The 16,763-nt window shown below is 29.0% G+C and overlaps 1 protein-coding gene across 10 annotated transcripts; it reads left to right on the top strand.

Annotated features, from left to right (window-relative positions):
* Positions 1–12,536: 12,536 nt before the first annotated feature.
* Positions 12,537–16,599, top strand: LOC123884061. 10 transcript variants are annotated; one of them, XR_006800646.1, is made up of 5 exons: positions 12,537–13,992; positions 15,412–15,615; positions 15,712–15,823; positions 16,191–16,259; positions 16,404–16,599. XR_006800646.1 is itself a non-coding variant. In XM_045933060.1 (5 exons), coding segments are annotated over exons 1-5 (387 nt in total). In that variant the 5' UTR covers positions 14,003–15,257; the 3' UTR covers positions 16,529–16,599. The 10 variants fall into 10 exon arrangements, 4 of the variants coding, with proteins under 4 accessions (XP_045789018.1, XP_045789017.1, XP_045789016.1 ...); XM_045933060.1 differs by lacking the exons at positions 12,537–13,992; positions 16,191–16,259 and adding an exon at positions 14,003–15,259 and having other exon boundaries at positions 15,412–15,476; positions 15,533–15,615; XM_045933063.1 differs by lacking the exons at positions 12,537–13,992; positions 16,404–16,599 and adding an exon at positions 14,003–15,259 and having other exon boundaries at positions 15,412–15,476; positions 15,533–15,615; positions 16,191–16,397.
* The last annotated feature ends 164 nt before the right edge of the window (positions 16,600–16,763 follow it).

Raw genomic sequence — 16,763 nt, 5'->3', positions numbered from 1 at the left:
ATAGCGCAATTAGAAACAGGACACTAAATTAGACTACCTGAGTTAGAGGGTATAGTTGATTATGTACCAACTTATATGAAGTTGTCTACATGGATATCACTCCCTAAAATAATAAGAAGTTATAAATTTGATTGTATTAGAATAAAAAATATAAATTAAAATAAAAAATAAAAAAAATTCTTAAACAATTGTGAACTTTGTTTGCTACCGTGACGTTAGTAATATCATTAAAAGGAATTCTGTTCGCTGATCCAATAATGTCACCATGCATGCTCTCCTTGTATGTCATTTATACTTAGGTACCTTCTAACTCTTGATAGATTGTCAGTTTTCATTATCTTCAGCCATGTTCTCATTAGTCCTTTGGAAGAATGGTTGTAGATATTATTTTTTGGTGAAGGAAGTTGTTGATATTGTGTCAATACTACTTGATAAATAGACTCTGTTTGGTAACACAAATAAGCTAGCTTATAGCTTATTATATGAGCTTATAAGCTTGTTTCAAAAAATTAGAGGTGTTTGGTAACAAGTTTTTTGTACTAGCTTATAGCTTTTTTCAGATGCTATTTCAAGTAGCATTTGAGCTTATAGCTTATAGCTTTTTACACTTTATTCCATTTTTAGCCTTTAATTTAATAACTATCCACTCTAAAAAATAAACTACCCACTATCAATTATGTAATTTTATATTTAATAACCACTTTAAAAGCTAATTTTACCAAACACTTTAATTTCAATAAGCTAGTTTTTCAGCTATCAGCTATAAGCTAGCTTTTCAGCTATCAGCTAGCTTATCAGCTATCAGCTAGCTTATAGCTTATTTTTACCAAACAGACCCATAAAGCTTTCATATACACAAAGTATTGAGAAAAAAACCAAGCCAGTAAATCATTAAATATTTTAGTTGCTCGCTCACACAATATAATTGCACTACACATAATTGTAGCACAAATATCTATTAGATGAGGTTTACTAATTATGTCAGTGGATCAAAACTCACACAATATATATACATAATTAATGATAAAACAAAAATCTATTAGATGTAGTTATTAAATTTATTATAACTAACTAATGATGGTATATTTTAAGTTACAAAGTGAAAAAAAATTGAGCACCTTCAAATATTCAGTGTTTCGACTCCAACTATATAAAAAAAAATTGAAGAAAAAAAATAGTTAAAAATTAAAATTAACAATTAAAAATTAAAAAAAGTGGGTGTTATATAAATATAATGCAGCTTTCAAATACAGTACATAAAATATGTACCTGATCAATAAAAAACATTTGAATGGTTCCATCTTTAGCAGATCTCATACACGAACCCTAACTTCAAAATCAATTTTTCCTGGCACAATTGCAGAGATCGGAGTGCAAGGTAACATCAGGACATATCTGTAAAAAAACAAAAACGGGTTTGAGTAACTATCTTTATATATATACACCCAATATCTTTGAAAGAAGGGAGAAAAAAGATTAGACTTCTTGTAGCCATTCTTAAGGCAAGGAAAGACAATATTGTTGAATATTTGAGCAAATGTTGTATATGAAAGATGAATAATGAGAAGCATCTATTATATATATATATATATATATATATAGAGAGAGAAAAAAAAAAACAAATCATAGTTATCCAGGATTTTACAGATTAGTACTCTAATTATTAAAGTATATCCGGTTAAGAAATTGATCTAATTTTAAAAAATAAGCAAATCAATAGCAGATGCTATATATAAGGAATATAACAGATTAACTTAAAATAATAATAATATTCCGGAATACATAAAAAAATAAATAACAAACCTTGTAAACAGATTACTATTGATTGTTAAAGTATATATCGTATCCGTTGATTTTATTTTTTTCCAAATGTCAAAATCTAGACCAATAAAATTAAATATGATTAAAAATTGATTATTTAAGTTTTTATCATAGCCGTTGATTTTATTTTTATCCACATGTTAAAATCTAGACCATTCATATTAGGGTTAGGGTTAAAGGTGCCTTTAGTTTTTCTCGTTTTATTATAACTAGACTCTTGACCCGTGCGATGCACGGGTTATGTAGAATATTATAATTATATGTATTGTTTAATTTCTTGTAGTAAAAATTGGAAATAAAAAATTTAAGAAAATTTAGATAAATTGGAACTTAAATTATGCAGTACCTACAGAACAACAATGAATAATTAAAATCATATATAAAAATAATGATAAAATTACATAAAAAACAGATAAAGTGATCTTTATAATAATTCATCGTTAACTACTGAACATTATGGAACACATCTTTGTAAACCACATTTTCAGTTGTATTTGAATCTTCACCTTGTAATTGTTGACAAAACATCTCGACAATTTTCCTTTGGGCTACATATCAAAGAAAGAAGTATGTTTTACAATTTAAAATTCAAAGAGTATAAATTCATTTTTTTTTTCTTTTTTATCACATAATAGACTACATCTTATTTCTTTTTCTTAGAATTGTTATGTGTTTTAGGTAATTGCTACGTATATACTGTCTCAGTGTAGCTTTATTTGATTGCACATAAAAAAAAATACTAAAAGGATTACCCAAAAAAAAAATATACAAAAAGGTTAAGTAGAAATAAAATTTGTGAAAATATTAGGTGAAATAAAATCAATAAAATTATGGTCAATCAATGGTTTAAAAAGATAAATTTGTTTAAAAACTGAAAAATTGAGTAAGAATAAAACAAAAGTTGTTTCACACTCTCTACCTTTGTGCATGGTTGGGTTCAACAAATTGAATAAAGCATTCTATTTAACTTCAAAACTATCGAGGATTCTATATTGGTTTCAACAATCATGTTTAATGTCTGCAATCAACGAATTTATGGACAAAAACATATAAAGATTAAACTGATAAATAAGAACAAAACACAACAAATAATATGAGATACATTCAAACTTTTTTCCTCTCAAATAAGAAACGTGTTAACTTTTATATTCTTTAAGGAAAAAAAATATCCCAAATTTTGACCATGAAATTAAATTGAAAATATGAAAGGAACAATAGAAAAAACATGAAATAATAACCGAATTGATACATAACACAACAAACAAACAAACAAAAATCAGAATTCAAACACCTAAAAATATTCATAGGAGTACATACCTTTATAGAACCCCAAAGCAAAACCTGCATCCAATAGAAAATATATGAAACTTAAGAAAAATAAAACTCAATTTTTTTTCTTAAATGGAAGAATCAGAAGTAATATGAAACACTACAAAAAAAGATGCAATTCATACCTATTGAAATACAAATCAAATTAAAAAAGAATAGAGAATTAATATGGAACACTACAAACTATAATCAAAATTTAAACACCTAAAATAACTATAGCAATCCATACCTTTATAGAATTCCTTAGTATTTGGGGATAATCTTGTAACAAAAAAAAAATCTGCATCAAATATACCTTAAATATGATCTTCTTAAATAAAAATTGTGAAAGAAGTGAAAATAGATAAGTATATATATAATCATGTAACCAAAAAAAAATCTGCATCAAATAAAAAAATATATAAATACGTGAGAAAAAGTGAAAATAGATGCATAATTTAAGGCTATAATTAATATGAAAGATACACTCTTTGGAATGTGAAAGATACACTATTGGGAGAAAGAAATAAAAGGATTTCTATTTATCGTAAAAGACGCATAATTTAAGGCTATAACTAAAATAGATTGCATAGAGTATATCCAATCATCAAATGAAAGCATATAATTAGGGATTAGTAGGTACCAAAATTAGGGATTGGTGTAAAATTATTTTATACACATATCCAATCATATATTGACACATCATGTATTGTGTTTTTAAACACATGACGTTTCACATTCATTAATTGATGTGGCAACATAATATTCAAGTTTTTATCGTAGCCATTGATATAATATTTTTTTCTTCCACATATTAAAATCTAAACCATTCATATTAGGGTTAGGTTAAAGGTACCTTTAATTTTTTTCGTTTTATCTATAACATTAATAAAGGGAAAACACTTTTTTTGGTGTAGCCTTTTTTTAAAATACCATAAATACCCTTCCCTTAGTATTTTTTTTTCACACCATAACGTCCAAAACCAACTTTTTATTTTTTAAACTCTTTTTAACTTCCAAACCATCCATTTATTCCATTCATTTTATTTACACATCTTCATTCTTCCTATTTTTCTTCAAGATTATTAAAAATGATATCTCTACGTGCCCACTATTCGGAGAGGTTAGGGCGATGTTGGCAAATGATGAAAGACATATATGCACATGAAAGTTAATGCAAAGAATGGTGAAATGTTTATCTTATGTATATGTATATATGTATGGCAACGACAATTGTAAATTGTGTAAACTTGATTATTAAAAAAAATTACATGAAGTATAACCACCACACCCACATTCGGTTATTCAAAAAGATAAAGGGGAAGAGGAATTGGTTATTTTGTAATGCTCTCATATCTATGAGAGAAATCTCACAATGATAGAAGAAAGGTATGACTTTCAACTCTCATCATGACTAATTGCAAGGACTTTACTATTTTTTTTTTTCCTCACTCTCTCATTTCTTCTATCTGTGTCTTCTTCTATCTTTGGTTTCTCCATATTTGTCTCTCATTTCATTTATTTATTTTTTGTTAATTCAATTCCTTTAAATGACTAACAAAAGAAATATTTACTTCCACAAGGACATAGAAAATGTCATAATTGTAGACAGAAAAGATGTATGACATTATTTCTTTTTCTTTGTGATATTGTTGTTCTAATTCAATCATTTTCTTCATTAGAGTAAATTTCAAATTTAAATCTTCCACCATGCTATTTCTAAACTTTCATATTTATATATGTCTATGAGTGATGTTTGTTTATATTTATATCGGGTATACATTGGAATGGTGGGAAGAGAAATTGAAAATTATATTAAAATATAATTAGATATTTCAATTATAATGCAATCATTTCATTCATTTTTTTACTTTTAATTATAAAGAACTCATTATATTGAACTATTCATTTGTTTTTCTCAACGTTGTTATTTTGTTTTTCTTACCATAACTTTTCTTTCTTTTGCAAAAAATAAAAATCAGTAGTGTTCTTTTTATTCAAATTCTTTTCATTGAATTTTGATTTGAATCTTGATGTAAACCGTATTTGGGATGACCTTTTTATTTTACTTTAAATGTTTTGGTGTGAACAATTTTTTTTCTCCCGAATTTAAAGTTTGAGAGTTGAGTATGTGGTATCAAACATTGAAATTTATATTAGATTATTATTGGTTAAGTTTTCATTTTTAATTTTCATGTTGAATTGATTGACATGTGTATATTTTTTTCTTTAGTCAAACCTGACAGAACGTTAATTTCTTTTGATATTATAAAAGGAAATTTTGAGACTAATGGTGCATGAAAAACAAAGGTAATTAAAGAGAAAAGTAATAATTAACTACCATAAAAGAGATGACTCAGGAGAGACAATTGAAGGGTTGGAATGAAGACGACGGGTGGAGGCAACAAATACAAAGATATAGACAAAGAGCGAGAGTGGGAGATAAAAAAGTAGTCTTCTATAATGATGTGAAAGATGTACATGTTTTTCTTTGTATTTTTCGATTGGTTTAATGAGTTTCTTATGTTGTCTTATTGTTTGTCTTTCTTTTAGTACTACTTAATTTTTAGTTAATTTTCCTATTCAATAAATATTTTTTTGATTTTTTTTTTGTTGAGTAAATCTAATGTTCAAAAAGTATAATATTTCTTGATTTTATAAAGTTTATCATGCATAGGAGGAATTTTTTTAGGTTGTGTACGTGAAAGTTGATTACTTGATAAAATGTTAGCCCTTTTCCTTTTAAATATTTTAACAATCAACTTTGAAATAATTTATCAAATCAACACTATAGGTTGTTGTTTTCTTTAAATATAAGTTCAATAGGAAATTGCAGTCTCAAATCACTCACAATGAAGATGGTGAAGAAAATAATGGCGTGAACAAACAAATGTTATGAGTATGCATATTTTAAATTAACATGTGCATTTTTTTATAGGGTCAAACAAGTGCATTTTCTTAGTAGTATATTATTTGTAATTTTTTGCCTTTATGACATGTTAAATCATTCCTTTATGTCATGGTTTGATGAAAAATATAAGAGTATTCATCTCTTGAATTACCTCATGATTAAAGTTGTATATAAGAATATCAAGTCCTTACATTTTAGTGATGTTTTGTTAACTCTTGATTGAATTTATGTTCAACCTTCATGTTAAGTAGCATTGTCGATGACAAAAAAAAAGGAGTAAATGTGAACGTTTATTTTTGTATAATGCAATTTTCTATCCAAAGTTTCATTTAAGTATGGATAATGTGAATGTTTGTCTTCACAAATTAATGTATGATCATGGGATCAACAAACATATACGTGGAGCAAGTGCTTTCTATTGGAGTATTTGGGAAAAAGAATAAAATTTTTGTTTTCTTTTCTCTTTCAATTTATGCTACAATGTTTATATTTTTCAAGTGGTTTAATAGCTTCTTCTTTGGTTTCTATCGCTAACATGTTTGTTTTTTAAGTTTTTTTGTATTACTTATGGTGCTGAATTTTTTTTGTCTTATTTCTACTCAATGTGTGTATTTTTCAAATGATTTTTGTCCACACATAATAGCAAAATATATACACATTAGCGGAATAAAAAATACGGATCACACAAACGGGCACGGAACGTGCCCGTTTGGCCACTAGTTATAATAAAGATAAAGATAAAGATAAAGATAAAGATACTCTTTGGTTTACACCTTTTTTTTTTATTTTTTAATTTAACCAAATTTGAAATAAGTTTATCACCTTATTGGTGATGAATCTTTCATGTGCCTTCTGTTTTTTTTTTAGAAATTACTTTGAATTTAACCAAATTTGAAGCAAGTTTATCACCTTGTTGGTGATGGATCTTTCATATCGGTGTGTACTTAGAAAGATACTACGATGTATGAGTGTCTTATAGGTGTCGGACACCGATTTAAGGAGTGTCGAACTAAAGGAAAAAATGTTTTTTTTGGATACCTATCCGACACGTATCATACGAGTGTCGGAAACTAATACGTGTTGAACACCACAACACACCTGGTCATAAAGGTGTTCGTGCTTCATAGTTCACGGGGATCAATTGTTATTATTAATATTAAAAAAAATAGTAGTGTATGATAAATTGTTTTTTTTGAACAGGCTGTATGATAAAACACGAATAACATACCATACTTATTTTAAAACAACACTTAACGTTAAGGACGAAAACATGGATTTGCACATTCAAGGATTCTTTTATAACAAAAAAAGATACATGGACAAAAACTAAAAACTCGTAAACTTACAGGGACTAATTGGTTATTTATGCCTTAAAAAATGAAGAATACACGAATAACATACCATACTTATTTTTTGAATATTAGATTAACACAATTTATTTTCACTCATTTTCATGAGTTGCACATGACTCTTGAAGTAATACATATTAATCATCAAGAGCACCACCAACCAATTACATGCATGACACCACCAACCAATATGATGTTTAAATTAAAAAAATAAAATTTTAATATTAACAAATCATACACAATTCTCTCTTTTCCATGTATTAAATATGACTCTTAGAGTCATGCATATCAATTACAAAAAATACACACAATAAGTTTTTACATTCATAACACCATAAATATATTAAAATCCATTTTCTCCTTAATATTTCATGTAATAGATGCATCATTATTTTTATGGTCTCCTATTTCTTTTCATAATTTTCTCTTTTCTTTCATTTTATCTTTTTTGTGCATACATTCACAAAAATAAAAAATAATTGTCCAAACTTACAAATTACATTGATACAACAAAAACAAAAATATATATTGTTAATATTTTTTTTTTGTTTACTATATATTAATGAGGATCGAATCTATGACCTCTTACATAATATCAAATTTCTCACCATTAGGTCAAACCTAGTGGCTTAATACAAATATATATATTATCTTGTAACTATCTACAATACAATCAAAATAAACTTATATTCATCGAGTGTTTATGTAAATTGGCCATCTTGAACCGTCCTCAGGCCTAAAGTCTAATAAATACTATATCCGTTCCTTTTTAAGTGTCCAAAAACATCGGATTTAGCGTTTTTATTTAACTGTCCATTTGGTGTTTTAAGGGTACGATTTGTCAATTGTACCCTTTGTCAATTACTCATATATTTTTCAATAAAACTAATTAATACTATATATTTGGAAAACTATTTTTTTATTCTTTATTTTGGTACATAACATATTAATTATTTTTTTTGTACATAATATATTAAAATTATTGGAAAAAGAAAGTTTGTGAAAAAAAAAAATAGGAATATTAAAATAAGGGTATAATAGGAAGATAAGGTGCAAAAACACACTTTCTTAATTTAATGTTATTATTTTAAAAGGACACTTAAAAAGAAACATAGGTAGTAATAATTTTTTTAGAAATCTAACTTGGAGCAACGCGGGGAAAAAATCATATAACAAATTTAAGTCCTCATTCATATAGCTCATAACTTATCAACGTGTTCAATTACACGAAGATAGAAGCAATATATCTCATCATAACAAATGTTGATTCACATACAAGAGTCTACTAATTTCCTCAGACAGCCCAACAATCTGAAAAAGACATTCAAATGAATATACAACAAAGCAAAATAGGCTATGGAAGGCAATCAAATTCACAAATGGAAGAAAAATATATATATAGCTTTGGATACATGCTAGAACATAATTTCTTAGTGACAAATTGTATAGGTATTCACACAATACACCTGACAACTAGAATAGAATTTCTTTGTGAAGATTTCCGACAAATTGTATAAGTATTCACACAAGAATTTCTTTGTGAAGATTTCCGACAAATTGTATAGGCTTAACTACACATTTGGTTCCTTACGTTTATTTTAGGTTTCAATTTGGTCCCTTACGTTTAAAAAGTATCAATTTGGTCCCTTACGTTTATTTTAAGTTTCAAGTTAGTCCTTTCCGTTAGTTTTGTCACTAACACCGTTTGAACAGTACACGTGTCAGCGTGTCCAAGTGCCACGTGTCAGTCCACGTATGCAAATTGACTGCCACATGTGACAAAATTGACGGAAAGGACCAACTTGAAACCTAAAATAAACGTAAGGGACCAAATTGATACTTTTTAAACGTAAGGGACCAAATTGAAACCTAAAATAAACGTAAGAGACCAAATGTATAGTTAAGCCAATTGTATAAGTATTCACACAATAATACATGTGGTAACAAATTCGAACACGACTCCACAAAAACCTCAAAGAAATAAAAATAATCATTCAAGTACATTTTGTTTTAAAAAAGTAATAATAATTAATAATTGCACATGAGTGAAAAGTTAATGGACAACAAATATATATATATATATATATATATATATATATATATATATATATATATATATATATATATATAGGGGTTTTCTAACTTAGACCCTAATTAGGTCTAAGTTAGCAAAGTGCACCTTTTCAATTGGACCAAAATACCCATTCTTTTTAATTAATTAACCAAAATACCCATGAATAGACGCGGATCCAGTGTCGCGCGCGTACTGAAGGACCATGGTTACAGACCGTTGATTTCCATCAGACAGCCAAGATCTGATCTCATCAAGACTATCTGATCAATCCGACAGCCCAGATCATCCGGATCCATCAGATTCAAGCGCGTGCGCCACACTGGATTACACCTTGGAGAGAGAAAAATTTGCTTTTTAAAAGTAGGACACGTGTCACACAATGGTTGGCTGGACGTGATTTTTGTTCATTTAATACTTTGAACTCAATTATTTCGTTGTAAATTAATTTTTTATTTTTTTATTTTTATACCAAAATTCATAATTTTTTTTTTCTACAAATAGAGACTTGGTTCGTTTGATTTGGACACCGAAAAAAAAATGCAATTTTTCACTACCTTAATCTCATTTTTTGTCTACTAAATACGTTACTTGTGTGTTGTAATTTAACACGCACCACTCAACCAACTCACTGAAACCATTATACCAGGAAAATAGTAGATAATATTCTGGAACTTTTGGTATATTTTATGAAATTTTTGGAGACCTGAAACTATTTTTAGTTAATTAAATGAGATAAAACGGTAATTAAAAACTAATGTTTGCTTCTGAAACTATTTTACTGGTAGAATGGTTGCACATAGTTGTATTCTGAAACCATTTTACTGGTAGAATGGTTTCAATGAGTAATTTATTAATTGTGTTTGCTTCTGAAACCATTTATCTAGTACAATGGTTTCAGAGAGTTGTAATCTGAAACCATTTTGCTGGTAGAATGGTTTCAGTAAGTTGATTATTAGTTATTTGCTTCTGAAACCATTTAGCTTGTAGAATGGTTGCACATAGTTGTACTCTGAAACTATTTTACTGGTAGAATGGTTTCAGTGAGTAATTTATTAATTGTGTTTGCTTCTGAAACAATTTTGCTGGTAGAATGGTTTCAGTAAGTTGATTCTTAGTTATTTGCTTCTGAAACCATTTAGCTGGTAGAATGGTTTCAGAGATTTGTACTATGAAACCATTTTCCTGGTAGAATGGTTTCAGTGAGTTGATGTAAGGTAGTGAAAAATGAGATTAAGGTAGTGAAAAATTGGGTTTTTTTTTTTGTGTCCAAATCAAACGAACCAAGTCTCTATTTGTAGAGAAAAAAAAATTATGAATTTTGGTATAAAAATAAAAAATAAAAAATTAATTTACAACGAAATAATTGAGTTCAAAGTATTAAATGGAAAAAAATCACGCCCAGCCAATCAGACAGCGACACGTGTCCTGCTTTTAAAAAGTAGATTCTTCTCTCTCCAGGGTGTAATCCAGTGTGTTGCATGCGCTGGAATCTGATGGATTCGGATGATCTGGGCTGTCTGATTGATCAGACAGTCTTGATGAGATCAAAGCTTGGCTGTCTGATGGAAATCAACGGCCTGTAACCATGGTCCTGCGGTACGCGCGCGACACTGGATCCGCGTCCATTGATGGTAATTTGGTTAATTAATTAAAAAGAATGGGTATTTTGGTCCAACTGAAAAGGTGCACCTTGCTAACTTAGACCCAACTGGGTCTAAGTTAGCAGCCCTCATATATATATATATATATATATATATATATATGTTTTTTGGATTGTAAAATAATACACACGCGGTCATATAGAAAAATTGCTTTTAGCAACCAATTTAGAGACGAAGATATTTTGGTCGCTTTAGCAACCGATTTAGAGACTTATTTTTTAGCGTCAAAGTAAAAAAATAATTGGTCGCTATATTAGTCGCTAATGTATTATAGAGACCGATAATCAACGACCAATATTTTGATCGCTTTAGAGACCGAATTAGCGACTGTTATTTTTGTAGCGTGAATTTCAAAAACATTTCGGTCGCTAAATCAGTCGCGAGACCGAATTGAAGACCGGTAAATAGCGATAAAATATTCGACGCAAATGTTTTTTTTTTTCCCAACAGTTCTCTGTAACATTTCAATAAAAGATAGAAATATCAAACTCAAACATAATGTAGAAATACAATAGCTACATTGTTTATGCTTCCTACATTGTTTAAGGGTAAATAGTGCTTTTCGCCTCTGTAAAATTGTCGAATTTAAGTTTTAATCCCTTTCAAAAAGAGTTCACTCGTTTTACCATTGTAAAATTTAAACTCAGATTTTAGTCCCTCATTTAATCTTTCAACCAAAAAATCATTAAGTGGCATGAGTTTAATGATGTGGCAAATGTCCCGTTGGGTGAAAAGACAAAAATGCCCAGGAATATTCAATCTCTTTCTTCACATTGATGTTGTCTTTCAATCCTTTCCAATCTAAAAAATTCAATTGCAATTCTACTTGATTCTCTTAAGCTACTTGCATGGCTCAACAATCTAAAGAATGAGAAGAAATTAATCTTCCTACACCCACATATTGGGCTCGACCAGTTTAAGAAAAACACTACTAGAAAATTCGCTTTTAGAGACCGATTTAGCGACCAAAATAATTTGGTCGCTATAGAGACCGAATTAGAGACCGAAATTTCGAGCATCAAAGTCAAAAAATATTCGGTCGCTAAATCGGTCGCTACGTAATTATAGAGACTGAATTAGAGACCGGTAATTAGCGACCAATATTGCGGTCGCTGTAGAGACCGAATTAGAGACCAAAATTTTGAGTGTAAAAGTCAAAAAATATTCGGTCGCTAAATCAGTCGCTATGTGATTATAGAGACCGAATTGGAGACCGATTATTAGCGACCAGCAGATCCGACGCAAATAATTTTTTTTTTTTTTTGAAAAATACTAATTATCTGTAATTTTTTATTTTTTAAAAATTTTTAGATATTAATAAACCTTAACAATTAACATTAACAATATGAATTACAAACCTTACCAAAAATAAAAATAATATGAACTACAAACAAATAAATAAACATAAACATTGATATATTTTAAGAACTCAAATTTAAAAGGGGAACAAGAAAATAAAACCCTAAGCTCAAATGAACATCTCTGAAGATCATCTTTTCCACTCGATCTCTCTCAACTCAAGTAATTCCTAACCTATCGACTTTCAATCGTGAACGCATCTTTCGCTGATTCTTCAAGCTATTCGCCCTGCTCAATCGTTCTCTTCGTTTCTGCATTGACTCGGTACCTTTATCTTTCTCTCTCAAATCCCTCGTTCTTATTTTCTTCTGCTATGATTTCTTATCTTTCTTTTTTGGGTTTTTTGTTTCTGTTCTTTATTTTTTAGGGTTTGTGAGAATTTTTTAGAATTTGTGGTTTGTGAAGATCTTTGAATCTTTGATTTTTTTTTCTGGTGTGATGTTTGGTTGGTCTGTTAGACCGGTTCGATTCCTTGCTAATTGTTTCCTTGAGATTTTTGAATCACATCTAACCTTTTCAAGTATTTTGGTTGTCTTCTACTAGTGCTCTGATTTGTTCGCCCAGTAGTGCCCTTTATTGATGCTTATTCTTATAGTAGTAACTATCCAAATATTATAGCATTGAGCCACTAACTACCAACACGTTTCCATAACCTCTCATTCACCTATTATATCCAAATACCAGTGCTGATGCTACTATAAATTATGTTTACTTATATTTAAAAGATGTGAGATTCAAGCTAAAAGCTAAAAGAAAGCTATACAAAATAGTGTTAAATAGACAAAAGACCAATAGAAAAGGAACAAAATCAAACAAAACCTTATGACTTTAGAAATATGAAAGTCATTTTGTACCATATCTAATGAATTGTGATTCTAATTTTCATAACTGAATGCATGAGGAAAAATTGATTTGTAGGGCTGCAACAATTAATGAAAACATTAAACATAAGTTAGAACATGTCACTATATATAATAGCTGAAAATAAGCATGATAAATATAAAGAAAGAGTTAGTTTATTTACAGGATTTAGCAGTTACTTGTAGGGAGTCATCCAAAAGCAATGTGTTTGACTCATTATAATATTCATTCTCCCAAGGAAGATTAGGATTATATACTTTGTCCTAAATTTTCCTCAAATCCTTCAAAACGTACAAGTGGTTTGTGCTTGTTTTCAATAGTACTGTCAAGAATGTTTTACAAAAGAGACCAATCATGCTAAAAACTTGCAAGTATCAGTCAATAAAGAATTAACATATAGTACAGAGAAATGGATTGAGAACGGTCGACATTTCTTGCAGTAGTAATCTCGGCCATACTTTGAGATTGGATGGTAATGATTTTAAGTTGTATTGTAATCTCCTGCCCCAACAGTTACTCTCATACACATAACTGCATTAAGGATGGGATGAAAAAAAAGCAGAGTTAGATTCAATGATGCAGAAAAGAACAAGTTAAATCATTTGGTAGATTGAATAACACAAGTTATTGATGCATCACTTTCGTAAGGTATTTATTGCATACTTCTATTCACCATTTCCATGAATTTTTCCATTATGTGATTGTTTGTAAATTCACTGCAATTTAGAAGTTGATCTGTTTTTTGGTATTTTGTGTTTGCTTTCAGCCTGCTATCTTCCAAATGGTGTGCTATTATTCAATTTTCTAATTAGTACATATGCAAATCATATACACATAATAAATAATATATACACAATAAAATCTCTGTACATTTTCACCATTCCTTATCTTTTTTCAAAGAATCTCATGTATTACTCAATGGTCATTCCTTAATTTATAGCTAGAGTTTGTACATTGATTGAATGCATACCAATAAAAGAGGAATAAATTTAATTGGAAGTGGCTAAAGAATTATGTATAATTAGGATTAATAAACTTTCACATTTGACTTTTACTTATGAAGCTTATTCAAGGACAGAACTTTGAGTTGTAGATATCTAACAAGTACCAATTCATGGGTGGCATTCTAATCTGTTTGTGAGTTGTGTCTGTTATTTGAGGCTTTTGTAGAGTCTTAATTGTGTTACTTTAATTATATGGTTTTGGAGTTTGGCTGGTGTTGCTAGGGTATCACTTCTTTATTGAGTGTGATAGTTTCATATCTCTTGTGTGCCTTAAATTCTAGCCATTGGTTGCTGCTTACATGTGCTCTGCTGCACTTTTTATTTCTATTGCTCTATCTTATCTCTTTGTTGTTTTTTTTTTTTGACACAATCTTATCTCTTGTTGAAACTATGTATTTTGAACATGCCATCTTAATTGGGTAGTTGAAATTAGAAGTTACTTGGATATTATTTTTTTATTCAATTCAATGTTAAGATTTGAAGGATTTTGTATGTTCTCTTTCTTCACTTTGCTGCCACAACATACCTTTGGATCAGTTGCAAGGGGATGATAGAAACATCTTGACGCACCACATGACTGAATTTTTATTGTATGTTTGTTATTGATTTTCAGAAGTTACCCTCAATTTAATTAACTCGCTCCCTTTAAGTTTGTTTGTCCTATTAGCTTTTTCAACTTCATGCTAATTACATAAACAAGACTTATCAAGTTCTTCTAATCTAATTATCATTGCTTCTCTGGTAGTAAAATATTCAGTTCTTGTTCAAATCTCTCTTGTGATATCAGTAAGACGCTACTTTCCACTTCAATTTCTGAAACCAAGTATAATAATATTTTGTTGATCTAGAAAACGGATTTGGAATCTGATACTGAATTGTGGTAGGCCACGCTAGGTACTTCCCCTTTAGATGTAGATTTGACACAGATGCCTTATAACCAAAAAGAATTGGCACTTTTCAACTCTAGAAATCTAATGATTTTTTATTTCTTCCAATGATTAATATACCAACATGTTATAGGTGATTTTACACAAGTTCAGACATTCTTATGTTGTTTTCTCAGGTCAATATCATACATAAAAGATGATTACGTACTGTGTAGAATTCTTCATTTATATGGCATCTCAGGTATAGATGTCTTCGTTGATGAGTTTTATCAGTAATGGTCCATTTCCATGTTAAAGCCAAAATGAAGACTATAGCGTCTAGAGGAAGTAATGCTAATGCACATAATGAAACAATTGTTATGACTTTCTCTCCCTTCGAGGTATTTAATTTTTACATACTCTTGTTCATGTGTTGTCTCTGCTACAAGTTTATATGTTACTATTTTTACTCTATTCTATCTTTTGGTTTATTGCAGATTCAGAAAGGAGTTACAAATTTTCTGAAAATATGTGTTTACTTTATTCTATCTTCTGGCATGACGTGTGTTGGGACGGAGCTTGTTAAAGATGCTGCCAAAATTCCTAAAGGTAATACCGTGAACCATCAAACGGTATGTGAAATTAAAGTTTTTTTTTTCCTTTATCTGTCATTTAATTAGTTTTATATCTCTTCTCTTAGCAATTGGGAGAAATTGTTTTTTTGCTTATGTATTGTGTTACTAAAACAGAAAGATGATGATATGATAAGTGAAGAACAAGAACAGGGTAACAGAAAACTGTTTAAATTTTTATTCTATTAGAATCAAGTATTATTTGTTGAGAGCTATTTAATAATACTATTGAGCTGTTTAAAAAAAAGAAGCTACAGGAGATATGTTAACCTAAGCTTCCACTTAATATTGATTTGCATAGGAAATTAGCGTGATATTTTTTTTATTTGTTTTGTATTGGAAAGTTCTTGCTCATAAGTGGCAGTAATAAAGTCAAACAACTTTCAAGGGATCTAAAGTCATTCGATAGGAAGGTACCATTCAATAATGAAGGTGGTTTTATTACCCTTTATCATAAGAAAAGTTCATTCTCTTACATTCAAGTGTCATGGGTAGGAACCAATTTGTATTGTTATTGATTAAAATATAACTTGTTGAATGACTTAACTTTTTTGCAGGTAAGTGCAGTCATGGTACCAAGAATGTATATCATGGAGCATGTGGATTACAGCCTCTAGAACGATCAATACATATATTTATAGGAGATTTATTTGTAATACCGACTATAGACAAAAAAAAATAATTAGTTAAGCATAAAGTGCTTAATATTATGCTAAGTTAGTCTAGGTATGGATTTAATGTAATAATAGATTCTTTTTATGTATCATAAATTTTTATTTATGATATTTATATTATGTTCATATTGTTGTGTGCATTTTAATTGTTTGGTGTGTATGAAATAGTTCTAGAGATATTAAATTCAAATCCAAAAATTGCTTTCATGATATTGCAAATCAATAATAATAATAATAATAACA

Source organism: Trifolium pratense, linkage group LG5 (assembly GCF_020283565.1).
Source record: "Trifolium pratense cultivar HEN17-A07 linkage group LG5, ARS_RC_1.1, whole genome shotgun sequence".
NCBI lineage: Eukaryota > Viridiplantae > Streptophyta > Magnoliopsida > Fabales > Fabaceae > Trifolium > Trifolium pratense.
Note: the sequence above shows the minus strand (reverse complement) of the source record. Positions and strands in the feature narration are given on the sequence as shown.